Source organism: Quercus robur, chromosome 5 (genome assembly GCF_932294415.1).
Source record: "Quercus robur chromosome 5, dhQueRobu3.1, whole genome shotgun sequence".
In the NCBI taxonomy this organism is placed as follows: domain Eukaryota; kingdom Viridiplantae; phylum Streptophyta; class Magnoliopsida; order Fagales; family Fagaceae; genus Quercus; species Quercus robur.
Window position 1 is genome coordinate 11,769,176 of NC_065538.1, and position 13,788 is coordinate 11,782,963.

At 30.7% G+C, this 13,788-nt stretch overlaps 1 protein-coding gene across 2 annotated transcripts; it reads left to right on the plus strand.

Annotated features, from left to right (window-relative positions):
- The first annotated feature begins 1,276 nt into the window (after positions 1–1,276).
- On the plus strand, positions 1,277–10,776 carry LOC126725147 (receptor-like protein 15). Of its 2 annotated transcripts, none has more exons than XM_050429684.1 (6): positions 1,277–1,755; positions 6,577–6,732; positions 7,406–7,561; positions 7,832–7,903; positions 8,034–8,180; positions 8,446–10,776. In XM_050429684.1, exons 1-6 carry the CDS (start codon positions 1,347–1,349, stop codon positions 10,611–10,613), a joined length of 3,108 nt encoding a protein of 1,035 aa, XP_050285641.1. In that variant the 5' UTR covers positions 1,277–1,346; the 3' UTR covers positions 10,614–10,776. The 2 variants fall into 2 exon arrangements, with proteins under 2 accessions (XP_050285641.1, XP_050285640.1); XM_050429683.1 differs by having other exon boundaries at positions 1,278–1,755; positions 7,829–7,903.
- Positions 10,777–13,788: the final 3,012 nt, after the last annotated feature.

Below are 13,788 nucleotides of genomic sequence, written 5' to 3' on the forward strand. Positions count from 1 at the left end.
CTTTTGATATATGCAAATGACAGTAGTAGTGTATGCCTTCAATATTCAATGATCATTTTAACTGAAATTTTTGTCCATTCCAAAATAGAGCTATACCTTTAAAAATATATATATTACTTTTAAAAAGCTACTTTCTCTGAATGTGAAAAACCCTCAATCAAAAATTAAATTTATTAAGGCGTAAAAACACTCAAATCAAATAAGCTACCAAAAACTAAATGAACGCCTATTTTGGTTGGTTGGTGACTGGTGAGTAGTGAACAAACAGTCAAACATTAAATTTTGTCGGTTGTAATCATTCATGGTACTTAGTACTAACTAATTACAAGAAACTGAAGGGACTAAATCACAATATTGTATAAGAAAAGGGACTAAGAGAGGGGTAAATAGCAAAAAGGTGATTGAAAGGACAAGGCAGAAACTTCGTAGAAATCGCCTCCCGAGACTCCCAAATACAAAAGTGAAGAGTATAAAACAAAAAGATGGCGAGAAAGGAATTAATAAAAAAAGTTGCCTTGAACTTAGGGGCAAGTAGAGGAACACGACGCATGAAAATTGTTCGCATAGAGTGACATACACGTCACAATACTATTCGATGAGAGTCAGTGGGCCCAGCATAGAAAAAGACACACCTATTTTATCTTTTGTCTTTTCTCCATCAATCACGTTTCCCCTGGGCCCTCAGCACATTAACTTCACTTTTTCTCCTCTGTGTTCAATTTCTTTCTCCCTCCTTTCACGTCCACGTCAATTTTCATTTAAGTGTTGATTGATTAGGGCCACATTGTTTTGCTAATATATTATTGGCCAATATATTTGGCTGGGACATAGATTTGAATTTTTTTGAAAAGGACATAGATTTGAATTTATATTCTTAATAAATCAGACGAGATATATATATATATATATAGTAACTGTTATTAAAATGTTTCATTCCGTTAATTAAATTGAAATGAGGTCCAATTAGATGAACATTGCGTGTTGTGACTTCTACAAGCCAATCTTTCAAACTAGGCTAAAGCAAGATGTATGAGATAAATGAAGAATTCTACTAATAATAAATTCTTTTAACCAACCCATTGAAAAAATTGGATATTTTTGTAGAAAAAAAAGGATATAAGACAATTACGTGTCATGAGATTCTCATACCAGAGACTTAACCAACAGTTTATTATATAATTTATGGATTAAAATATGAAAACATTATAACTTTCTCTATATGAAGGCCCATAGACAGTTCATCAGAAAAAGAAGGCCCATAGACTTATAACTTTCTCTATATAAAGGCCCATAGACTTATTACTTTTTTGTCTTGAGTACTTACACACAAGTTGGTTTAGCTAGAAATGAAACTTGGTGTTTCACAATCATATTTGTCAATGGAGTGGCCTTTGGTGAAGTTTTTGCTGTGGGCTTTACTACTTTTTGTTCAAATTCATGAGCACATAGCTTGTATTGAGGATGAGAGGATGGGTATGCTAGAATTAAAGGCCTTTCTGAAATCCAAAACTAATCGTACCGAACCCCTTCTTCCAACATGGGTTAATGACACAAAGAGTGAGTGTTGTAGTTGGGAGCAGGTCAGGTGTAACACCACCACTGGTCATGTGATCAAGCTCACGCTCTCCGGTATAAACCAAGAGCAAAATTATGAGGATACATGGTATATAAACATGTCCCTATTTCAGCCTTTCAAGGAGCTAAGAAGTCTTGACTTATCTAACAACAAAATTGCTGGTTGTTTAGGAAATGAAGGTATGTAAGCTTTTGCTTCTACTATCACACACACACACACACACAAGAACTTCAAGCTATTTATGTCTCGCTTAGGATTATAATAGGGCTAATGGCTACCTATCAGTTTTAGGTTTAATAGGAAAGGCTTGAAATCATGGTAATTGGATTCGATCAAGTATCCCAAATCAAAATAAAAATATTGTAGTTGTTCATCTTCTCACAATTTGATTAATTAAATTTATTTTGGAGGAAAGGTCATTTTAATTATTAGATTTAAATTAGATTAGAAATAATTAGATTCAAACTATATATTTTTAGGATTAATTTGAGGACATCTATCTATTCTTAACTTTATATATGTCAAATATGTATATTCGTAATTAATTTACAAGTATTTTAGAAGGCTCATTATGATGTGTTAGATATTTATGACATGTACAAATTGTTGTTTGCCATATAACAGTATAGGTTTACATTATTTTCATCGGAATTTCTTTTCCAATATGTTGGCAGTTGGCACCGATTACTAGAGAAAGAGATGGTTTCTTTTCCAGTGAATTGGCAATGAAACCAATTTTCAAAGTGGTCCATTGGCAAAAGATGATATAAAAAAAATCAATAAAAGTCGTTCATGAGAATTTTTTTATTTCAATTCGCCCACGGAGACAGACCCACACCCAACTAAATAACATATTTATGTGTCAATTTGTGATTATTACAGCATCTACTGAAAAAAAAAAAAGCACCAATTACAAAATAAAAAATTAAGTATGTTGTGAATTTGAATGTATAATGGGGTATGTTATTATTATTATTATTATTATTATTATTTTAAGAAAACTAGCATTATTCTTTTGATTTAAAGGCAAAGGCAGACCCATTAGTCCTTGATTTCATCAATCAGGCAATCAGCAAAAGATATGTAAAGGCAAAACAAAATAATAACAAAAAAAAATCCTTTTTCAGTAAGTCAGAAAAGCCCATGCAATAAAAGACTGTTTTCTCTAGTTCAAGTTTCCGTAAAACATATGATCAGAAAAGAAAAAAAATTCGAACGATTTTTGTTTTTTTGTTTTTATAACATATACTACGTTATAACGGATTCCTTCCACAACTTAAAACTAGTCAATTTTAAAGAAGAAAAATTTGATGAACATACTGGCGGCTCCACATGCAAGTCAAAATGGTCATAGGACCACCCTGACTTATTAAAAAATATATATATATATATATTTATGAAAAAAATATTATATGCTAAACTAAGATATATACATGGCTTGTGCTGAGGAAGAGAGGATGGGTTTACTAGAATTGAAAGTCTTTTTGAAATCCAATGTTAATCCTACCAACCACCTTTTCTTATAGTGGGTTAACAAGATCAGAAGTGAGTGTTGTGGGTGGAAGTGGGTCACATGTAATGCCACCACTAGTCACGTTATCGAGCTCTCGCTCTATAATTTAATAGATTGGAGTTATTATGATGACCAATGGCTCCTAAATGTGTCCCTGTTGCAACCTTTCTAAAATAGAATGAAGAAGTAATTCAACAATATATTTTATTTATCAAAAAAATAAATGAAGAAGAAATTTTTGATATTTTTGTGATATATTTTTTATATAATTTCATTAGTTTATTATTTTAGTATTGATTATTTGAATAATCGCTAGATGTATATGTAGTATTTTATTGCTCTTACTTGTTTATTAAGATCAAACAATACAACTAGTTCAAGAACGCAAAACAATACAATTGAATAACTCTCAATTGTTACAAAAAATTATTAATTTTTTTTATATTATTTGATTAAGTACTGTAATTTATATAAGTTCAATTTTTTTTTAATAATTGTTTTTAAAATTACAGTGTAAATTTTTGCTTAATTTAATATTGTCTCGCTTATTTTTAAATTAAAAATAAATAAAAATTTGAAAGCTTTCCCCAGAATTTTCCCACTAACCAAACACAACAGATAAAGAAATAAAACAACTTATAATCAATTAATCATCATCCACAAATACAATAACTACAACAATCCTAAATCTAAAGCCATCTTTTCTTCCATACACAAAATATTTGGATGATAACAGTCATCTGTGAGAGAGAAATGGAGGGAGACAGAGAGAGAGAGAGCTCCACGGTTTCGTTGCACTCCCCAAATCACCTAAACCACCACCCCCATCAAGCCTCGCAACCCACGGTTTCGTTGCCATTGATTTTCTGAATCTTATTTTGAGTTTCTTACGCGGTATTTACTTTTATATATAATATATCTCTGTGATTGTTGAAGGAAACTCTCAGGCATCTTATTTGCCATTTTTGGTATGGAAGTGGATTCTAGTTTTGGCAGATCTGAGACTGATTTTGTGGATAAATTATTTTCCCTACAGTTCATTTTTGTTGATACGATTTCAAAATGGAATTTTCCCGTTTGTGCGTTTTTTTTTTTTTTTTTTTTGATACGTTTGTGCGTTTTTTAAGTGTGAAGAACTGAATTAATTAATTTATTTTTCTATAATTAGAAAATTTTGATTGAATTTTTTGCTATTGATTTTTTTTTTTTTTTTGGGATGAGTTTTTTAGTATGAAAAAAAAAATCACATTTGAAAATAGTTAATTTAGCAAATTTTAGTTTTTTTAAAATATATTTTTTTATTAGATTTTTTGGAGTTAAAAAAAAAAAAAAAAAAAAAAAAAAAAAAAAAACTAAAGTTAAAAAGGACTGATTTGGATGGAGATAGACAGAAATCCTAAGCTGAACAAGTTTAATATTTAGTCCATAAAAAAAAAAGTTTAATATTTAGAAGACTAAATTGAACGAAAAAAAGAAAAGAGTTAAAGGACTGAAATTAATTTAAGTAAAACATAAATGATGAATTTTACATTTAAAATTTTTTTTTTATATTGTTGCATTAGTTGATTATTTGAATGGTTGCTAGATATATATGCAGTATTTTATTTCTCTTACTTGTTTGTTAAGATCAAACAACTAGTTCAAGAATACGAAAACAATATAATTGAATAACTCTTAATTGTTACAAAATGTTAATATTTTTTTTATTTGATTAAGTGTATTTTATAAAGGATCATTTTTATTATTATTAATAGTTGTTTTTAAAATTACAAGTTAATATTTACTTAATTTAATATTGTCCCACTTAATCTAAAATTATGACCATCACTACCATTGCTACTTTATCCCTTCTTTAGAACATCTCCAACAAGCTCTTTAAACCTATTTTTGGAGAGCAAATCCAAAAAAAAAAAAAAAAAAAAGCTACAATAGCCTCTTTAAAACTAAAAATTTAGCAAATTTTTTTTAGAACTGTTACAGGAGCACTTTACCAACTCCAAAACATTATTAATATCTTAAAAAAAAAAAATACACGGTTGAATAAAAAAATATTCTTTCTCTTTCCTCCTTTCATCTTTGTTCACTCTCTCCCTTCTCAACCGAACTTATTCCTCTCTCTCAAATGTTTCTAAACAGTAACACAATCAAAACACAAACACAATCTAAAATCAGAAGAAATTTAATTAGAACAGCGAATCTAAAATCCGAACCATCACAACAACAACAGATCAAAAACAGGGAAAAATAGATTTAATTAGAATAACAAATCTAAAATCAAAACAACAACAGGTCAAGAACAAAAAGAAGAAGAAGAAGACAAAGTTAATTAGAACAACAAAGCTAGGATCAAAACAAAAACAACAAATCAAGAACATAGAAGCTGATCTAACTCAATCCCGGTTGCATGCACTCGGCAGTGGGAGGAAGACAAGTGGCGGTGAAGAGGCGGCATTGGACATGGATTTCTCTTATCTTCTCTGTGATGAAACCAAAAAGGAAGGGGGTGCTTGTGGACATTTTTTTATGATAATGATTATGTTAAATATTTTTAAAAGAAATTAATTAATTTAATGAATAATAAGAGGGGGAAAAAAAAAAGAATAGTCTAACCGTGTGGTATGTGGTGGACTCTTTTTAATGATAAGTATGTAAGGTTTTTTTTTTTTTAAGTAATTAATTATAAGTTAATGAATAATAAGAAGAAAAAATAAATGGTCTAATTAAACATGTGGTGGACTTTTTTTAATGATAAGTATTGTAAGTTTTGTTTTAAGGAAATTAATTATAAGTTAATGAATAATAAGAATAAAAATCTCTTAAGAAATATTACCATTGAGAAATATGACTATTGGAAAATTTAAAATATTGTCGTTGGCAATTTAAAAATATAGCTGTTAGAAATTTGGAAAATATAGTTGTTCAAAATAAATAGAGGAAAGAAAAAGAAAGATTAAAACAAGAATAAAGAGCGATTGAGGAAAGAATGATGAAATGCTATTTTAATAAGATAGAAAAATGATAATAAGTCTGTTGGAAAGTGTATTTGAAAATGTAGGTAAGTAAAAAAGTAATGTAACTATAATTATTCACCCTCCAAACAATATGAAAATTTGGAGAAGCTGCTGGAGATGTTCTTAGTAGCTACTATCGATAATACATATATCATTGGGTTTTGATGTAGTCATGTACACTTGATCTTCACTTCATAAATAAGAAAGGCAGAAACTAGAGCCCACACATTGTATTTAAATGATAAGTGCACATACTTTCTTTTGGTTTCAAAGCTACATATGGTTTCTGATAGTAAAACTTCACATATCAACAATGCAAGATGTAGTAATGATCGTACCAGAAATCACATACGATTCTTGATAGATCATTTATTTATTTTCATATTATGATTATTGTGATAATGAATAACATGTTATGACACTCCTTTGCCATTGTATACATGGATTTAACAATTTGTTGAATATGTTTTTTACAGAATCCAATTGTTTGTCTAAAATGAGCAAGCTGGCGCACTTAAATTTAAGTTGGAATAACTTTGATATGGAAATTTTAAGAATCTTAGGTGCCCTCCCAGTTCTTAAATCTCTTGACCTAAGTTACAATCAAATGGAAGGGCCTCTTCCTAGCCACGGTACGTGCAAATTTAAATTTTCTTCTTCTAGAATACTATAAAAAAAAAAAAAAAAAAAACTGAGATTTTATAACCAATTTTACCTTTATTTAGATTTACTTTCTTCATGTTAAAAATCACAAAATGCATGATATATGTAAATGATTGTGGTAGTGTGGCTTCAATATGAAATGTGTTATTCTACTAGATCTTCCATTTTAATAAGATAGAAAAATGATAGTAAATATGTTGGAAAGTTTATTTCAAAAAGTAGGCAAGTAAAAGGTAACTGTAACTGTTCATCCTCCCACAATACAAAAATTTGGAGAAGTTGCTGAAGATGCTCTTAGCAGCTACTATCAATAATATGCATATCGTTGGGCTTTGATGCAGTCATGTACACTTGATCTTCACTTCATAAATATAAAAGGCAGAAACAAGAGCCCACACATTGTATTTAAATGATAAGTGCACATACCTTCTTTTGCTTTCAAAGTTACATATGGTTTCCAATAGTAAAACTTCACATATCAACAATGCAAGATGTAGTAATGATCGAAATCACATACGATTCTTGATAAATCATTCATTTATTTATTTATTCATTTTCGTATTATGATTATTGTGATAATGAATACACTCCTATCCCATTGTATTCATGGATTTAACAATTGGTTGAATATGTTTTTTACAGAATCCAATTGTTTGTCTAAAATGAGCAAGCTGGCACACTTAAATTTAAGAGCAAATTACTTTGACAAGGAAATTTTAAGATCCTTAGGTGACCTCCCAGTTCTTCAATCTCTTGACCTAAGTTACAATTACATGAAAGGGCCTCTTTCTAGCCACGGTACGTGCAAATTTAAATTTTCTTCTTCAAGAATACCGTGAAAAAGTCTAAAAAAAAAAAAAAAAAAAAAAAAAAAACTGAGATTTTATAACTAATTTTACCTTTATTGAGATTTACTTTCTTCATGTTAAAAATCACAAAAAGCTTGATATATGTAAATGATTGTGGTAGTGTTGCTTCAATATGAAATGTGTTATTCTACTAGATCTTCCATTTGTACTGTTAGTTTCAATTTGATAAATACATATCTCTTTATTGATGACGTAGAAGTGGTTAATCTAAACAACTTGGAGGTTCTCATCCTGCAAGGAAATGGTCTTAATGGAAGCCTACCATTCAAGGGTAAACATTCCATCATCTATTTTAACTGCAAGAATAATTTTCTTATGATATGTAAGTTCTTTTAGTACAAGCCAATGAGCCATTTTAAATATTTTCTCTTGACACTATCTATCGTCAATTCTCTTTGTAGATATGGCAAACTTCAGCAGTTTGAAGATTTTAGATTTGAATGAAAATTCTTTCACTGGAAGTATCCCTTCATATATTGGAGCACTATCTTCACTCAAGGCTATATCATTACATTCTAATCGACTTAATGGAACTTTAGCCATTCAAGGTAAGAATCTACCATGAAATCGAATTTCACAATTTGTTAATCTTCTAAAATTGAATAGGAGTGTAGAAACAAGGAAAAGTGAAAGGTTGATATAGAATAGATCTAATTGGTTGCAACTTGAACGCACAAACAATTGATCATTCACTTTTTCAGGAGTCGAAATTAATTATTTTGATCACGTATACTAATTCACTTGTTTTACTGATTCTTATTTTAGGAGATTTTTAGGATAGACAAAACTAATTAATCGTATTGCTTTTGACAGAAATGTGCGCACTGAAGAAACTTGAAGAGTTAGATCTTAGTGGTAATAACTTTGAAGGAATCCTTCCTCCATGCTTAACCAATTTGACATCTCTTAGGTTGTTAGACATATCTTACAACCGGTTCAGTGGAAACTTGTCTTTGTCTCCTATAGCCAGCTGGACATCTCTTGAGTACATTGATCTGAGTTATAATCTTTTTGAAGGTTTATTCTCCTTCGGCTTGTTTGCTAATCACTCCAAACTTAAGGTGATTCAACTTTTTAGTGACAACAACAAGCTTGATATCAAAACTGAAAATCCCAATTGGGACCCATCATTTCAATTAAAGGTGCTATTACTATCTAACTGTAGTCTAAACAAGCCCACTGGCAACATTCCTAAGTTTCTCTTCAACCAACATGAATTGGAAGTCGTTGATTTATCTCACAATAAGTTGAATGGAAGCTTCCCCATTTGGTTGCTTGAAAACAATACTAGACTACAACTGTTGAGTCTTCGAAGTAACTCTTTTGCGGGTCAATTTCATTTGCCATCATATCGCTCCATGTATCTTCGTTGGTTGGATGTCTCTGACAATAACCTTGATGGGCAGCTTCAAGAAAATATTGGAAAGATTATTCCAAAATTAGAATATCTAAATCTATCCCGAAATTATTTTGAAGGTGATCTCCCATCCTCAATTGGTGACATGAGTAATTTAGAGAAATTGGATTTGTCCTTCAATAATTTTTCTGGAGAGGTATCAATGGAATTGGTTGCCAGTTGCACCCACTTGGATATTTTGAGGTTATCTAATAATTACTTTCATGGTGAAATTTTTTCAAAGAACTTCAACCTATCCTTAAGTTCTTTGGAATTAAACAATAATTATTTCACAGGTACTCTTCCAGTGGCACCCCTAAGAGTCATGTTCCTAGATATTAGCAACAATCACATGTCAGGTATAATTCCCGTATGGATAGTAAATAACAATACTATAAACTTGTGGAATGTTGACCTTAGTAACAACTTTTTTGAGGGTAAGATTCCATGTGGATTAATTTCAACATTAAACCTTTCTTATAATTTGCTTTCGGGATTGTTACCTTCTTGCTTGAATCTAGAAAATGCGCGGCACCTACTTTTGCGAGGGAACAATCTCACAGGATCACTACCAAAAGCTATTCTCATTTCATCATATATTGTGACATTCGACATTAGAGATAATAGCTTTTTCGGCAATATCCCTGAAGAAATTTACGGACTTTCTGAATTAAGAGTACTTTTGTTAAGTGGCAACCAGTTTAGTGGTACAATTCCAAAGCAGCTCTGTTGGTTAAAGAAGATAGGCATAATGGATCTTTCAAGGAACTTTTTTTCTGGGACAATACCATATTGCTTTTACAACATAACCTTTGGGAAGGTAGCTGCTAGTGAATTTGTCTACATGATGAACAGTTTTGGTTGGGTCCCTGATTTTTCCCTCCCATATAAATCTCTTCTAAACAAGGATAGTCAAATTGAAGGGACAAATTTTTATTTCCATATACCAGTTGAGATTGAGTTTTTGACGAAATATAGGTCTAACTTGTACCGGGGTCTCGTCCTTGATATGATGTCTACATTGGATTTGTCATTCAACAAGTTAACAGGTGAAATCCCACCAGATCTAGGACAGCTATCTTCAATTTTTGCATTGAACTTGTCTTACAATCAATTAAATGGTCCTATTCCAAAAACATTCTCAAATTTGACTCAGTTGGAGAGCTTAGACCTTTCTCACAACAATTTGAGTGGAGAAATTCCTTCAGAATTGATTGATCTGACATTTCTAGAAGTTTTCACCGTGGATCACAACAACTTATCAGGTAAAGTTCCAGACATGAAAAAACAATTTTCAACATTTAGAGAGAGCAGCTATGAAGGAAATCCATTTCTTTGTGGTGCACCACTAAAGAAAAGTTGCACCGATACTGATGAATCACCTCTATCATCACAAAAATCTTCGGAGGCAAATGATGGCAGATGGTATGAAGTTGATCTTCTAGCCTTCTTTACAAGTTTTTTGGTATCTTGCATTATTTTCTTTTTGGGTGTAGTCAGTGTTCTTTATATTAATCCTCATTGGCGGCAACGATGCTTCAACTTGGTTAAGGATCGTATGTACTGGTGTTATTTTTTTGCTTAAAATACCCTAAAAGAGCTGTCAAGCCGCATGTGTCATTAGATGTACTCAATTTCTGTAGAAACCTTTTGTGGTAGTATTGATAAATACCTATGTGTATGGGTATGTTTGGTTTTGAATAATTGTTATCATGCTCTGTTATGAAACAAGGAGCTCACTTGCAGTACTTTTTCATTCGTTTTGTAATTATTGTGACTAGCCAATGTCATGTGCGGGTCTGTTATAATCTCATTTTAAAATAATTCGTAGAGAAGTTTTTATATGGGCCATGTAAAATTTATTTTGTCGTCTATAATATCATTAAAAATTAGAAAAATTAGTTACAATTATATTATATATCACTAGTCGCTAACCTGTGCAATGCATGGGAAAGCTATTGATAACTTCCCTAATATGAAAAAAAAAAATCAATATCATGGTATGAATTATATACCAAACTAATAAAACCTATCATTTAGAAAGTAATAAAATCTATCACATACAATGAAATATCGTGATAACCAAGAGCTTGAGATCATATTTAGAGATATCGTGATAACCAAAAGCTTAAGATCATATTTAGAAAATATATAACTGATTCAATACAATTAATTACACAAATATAGTTAATTCAATACTCATTCAATCAAATATCTTTCATAAATTACATTAATCATTCTTGATGTCCAAGATGTATCTAAATTCTAACATTGCTAGTAAACAAAGATTCTAGACCTCAATGGGATTGAAAAGGAACCATAATGCCAATTTACACAATTGCTGAAAATCATCAGTTTCCACTATTGAGAGAGAGGTGGCTATTGTGTTGCATCTCTTAAGAAGAATCTACCTTGTACATTTTTTTTGATATGTAATCGACCCATAACAAAATAGATGTACCACATTCAAAGTATGCACATTTTGGAGAATAAAAGAAAAGGAAAATGAGAAAATGAACCCACCTAAAGTTTTTTGCTCTGCCTCTTGATGTTGACTTTTCCAGCATCATCCAGAATCAAATTTATGTACTCCTCAAAGCCCTGTAAGGAATAAAAATTAGCATTTGAACAAATTTACATGTATTCACTTAAAATCGTGAAAGATGCTAAAAATTAGGTTTATATCAACCTTTTAACCAAAATTCAACATTTTAATGATCTCACATAAATCAGCAATTTTGCCATTGTTAGTTGCAACATATATCTTTTTTATTTGTGACAAATATGGTGGAATTTTGACAATCAAATTTTACTCAAAAGCTAGGATTAGACAACCTCAATCCTACATTGCTCTAAGAAATCGGTAGAATCCTTACCCTAAAATCAAAAAGAACATGCCACAACCATAGATAAGAGGCAGAACAATAAAATTACTTGTTCACAAAGATTTCAAAGTTCTCAAGATGTAAATTTGACAATATCACCCCTAAACTTGCTTAACATACATAACATATAGCAAAAATACTCATCATAAATGTGATTAAAACACTCAAGCACTAAATTACAACCCTCTGCATATATATATAGAACTATCCTTAACATTTTATCTTCAAAACATTATAACAGGGAATGCTGCAAAAATTTGGAATGATTTACCTATATATAGCTTAACCATACTTGCTACTCCATATAATTCAAATCAAGACGTTTGATTTTTCCCCTCATCACTCAAACAGATGATCAACTAAAATTTTAAGAATAGCATTACATGCAAAACCCAGAAAAGCCCAACATTGAATAGTACAAAATCAATAATTAAAAGTCTCTAAAAAACATTACCACTATCATGCAATATTTTCTATGCAGTAAAAAATATACTGTATGTAAACAGAAGTTAAAGAGAGACAAAAGCATTAAGAGAACTGAATAAACAACCTTGTATCATTGAGGAACACCAAAATATCTTGCAATGAAAAGCAAGCATACCAAAACCACCACAATGGTGGAAGCTGTGACTTTTGTGTGTACCAGTAAACAACGGTGTCTTGCTATAAAGAGTTTAAACTATCTGTTAGGAGGATATTCTTCTTAGTAATATCAGGCTCACTTACCAATCAACAGCTTTTGAGTGTGACTTTTTCCAAAAAATAAAAGAAGTGATATATAGGGGAAAAAATTTAGAACCCAAAATGGCATTGATTTGAATAGGGAAAAAAAATTTCACAAAATCAAAGCTAATCTACAAAAATCTGTAAAACCAAATCAAACACAAAGTCAATAATTTATTTAATGCATTTTTTTTTAATTCAGTAATTAAAATAACAGCAAATGACTAACATCAAGATCCTTTTGAAAACCAATTCTAAATAGTTCAAGGCTTCCAAATTTTGAGACTTTCAAGTTTCTTCTAGATTAGATAACTCTTAAGTTGGGCTGATTATTCTCTTTTGGTTGTATTGCCTGGCAAATCTACTGTTCAAACATTACAATGGTTCCAAATTAACCCTTCAATATTCTATCATCAACGTGGAATTCGGCCGGTAGCTTTGAAAAGAATTTGACTTGTAAAGGAAGCTTATAAAGGTCTTAATATCATCCAACAATATTCCCCAACTATCTTTCTTCGCTTAGACGCCAATACCAATATTAATAGTTTAATACAAACTTGGAGTCTCCTTCCACAATTCTCGGGTTATAGTAATTCCTTTATTTGTTGGATTACCCAAAGAAGTGATCTAGTCGGCCCAGACTTTATTTGCTTTTTGCTCCAATCCCTCGTTCATCAAACACAATTCTCAGGTTATAGTGTTTTTAATTTTATTTGCTTCTTCCTTTCATGTAATACCTAAGCAGTAAAACAGACGTAATACCCTTTTGTCGAATGTTGATTGCAGATTTTCTAACCAAACCTAACATGTGCAAATCAAATGTCAGAGAACCAAAGTCTGATGAGTCTGATTTATGGATTCAACAACACATCAAACCATAACAAAACCAATTACAACAAAACTTAAATCTCACCATAAAACCATAACAGAAAAAACCAAAAAAAAAACCGAAAATTAAACATGCATAACAGAATGAACAACACATATTCATTACAGAGCAAACAAAAAATCAAAATTAAATTGCTGAAAAACCATAACAGAACAAAAGGGCCTAAAACAAAATTGGAACAGAAAATTAGTAATTCCGTAAGACCCAAAACTGTAAGCAACCTTTTTTGTAATTTTCATAATCTATAAAATAGCTTGACTTGA

Coding starts and splice junctions, on each gene's coding strand:
- LOC126725147 (XM_050429683.1), top strand. CDS start 1,347: ATGAAACTTGGTGTTTCACAATCATATTTGTCAATGGAGTGGCCTTTG. Junction 1,756..6,576: donor TGGTTGTTTAGGAAATGAAG/GTATGTAAGCTT, acceptor TGTTTTTTACAG/AATCCAATTGTTTGTCTAAA. Junction 7,562..7,828: donor AGGGCCTCTTTCTAGCCACG/GTACGTGCAAAT, acceptor TTGATGACGTAG/AAGTGGTTAATCTAAACAAC.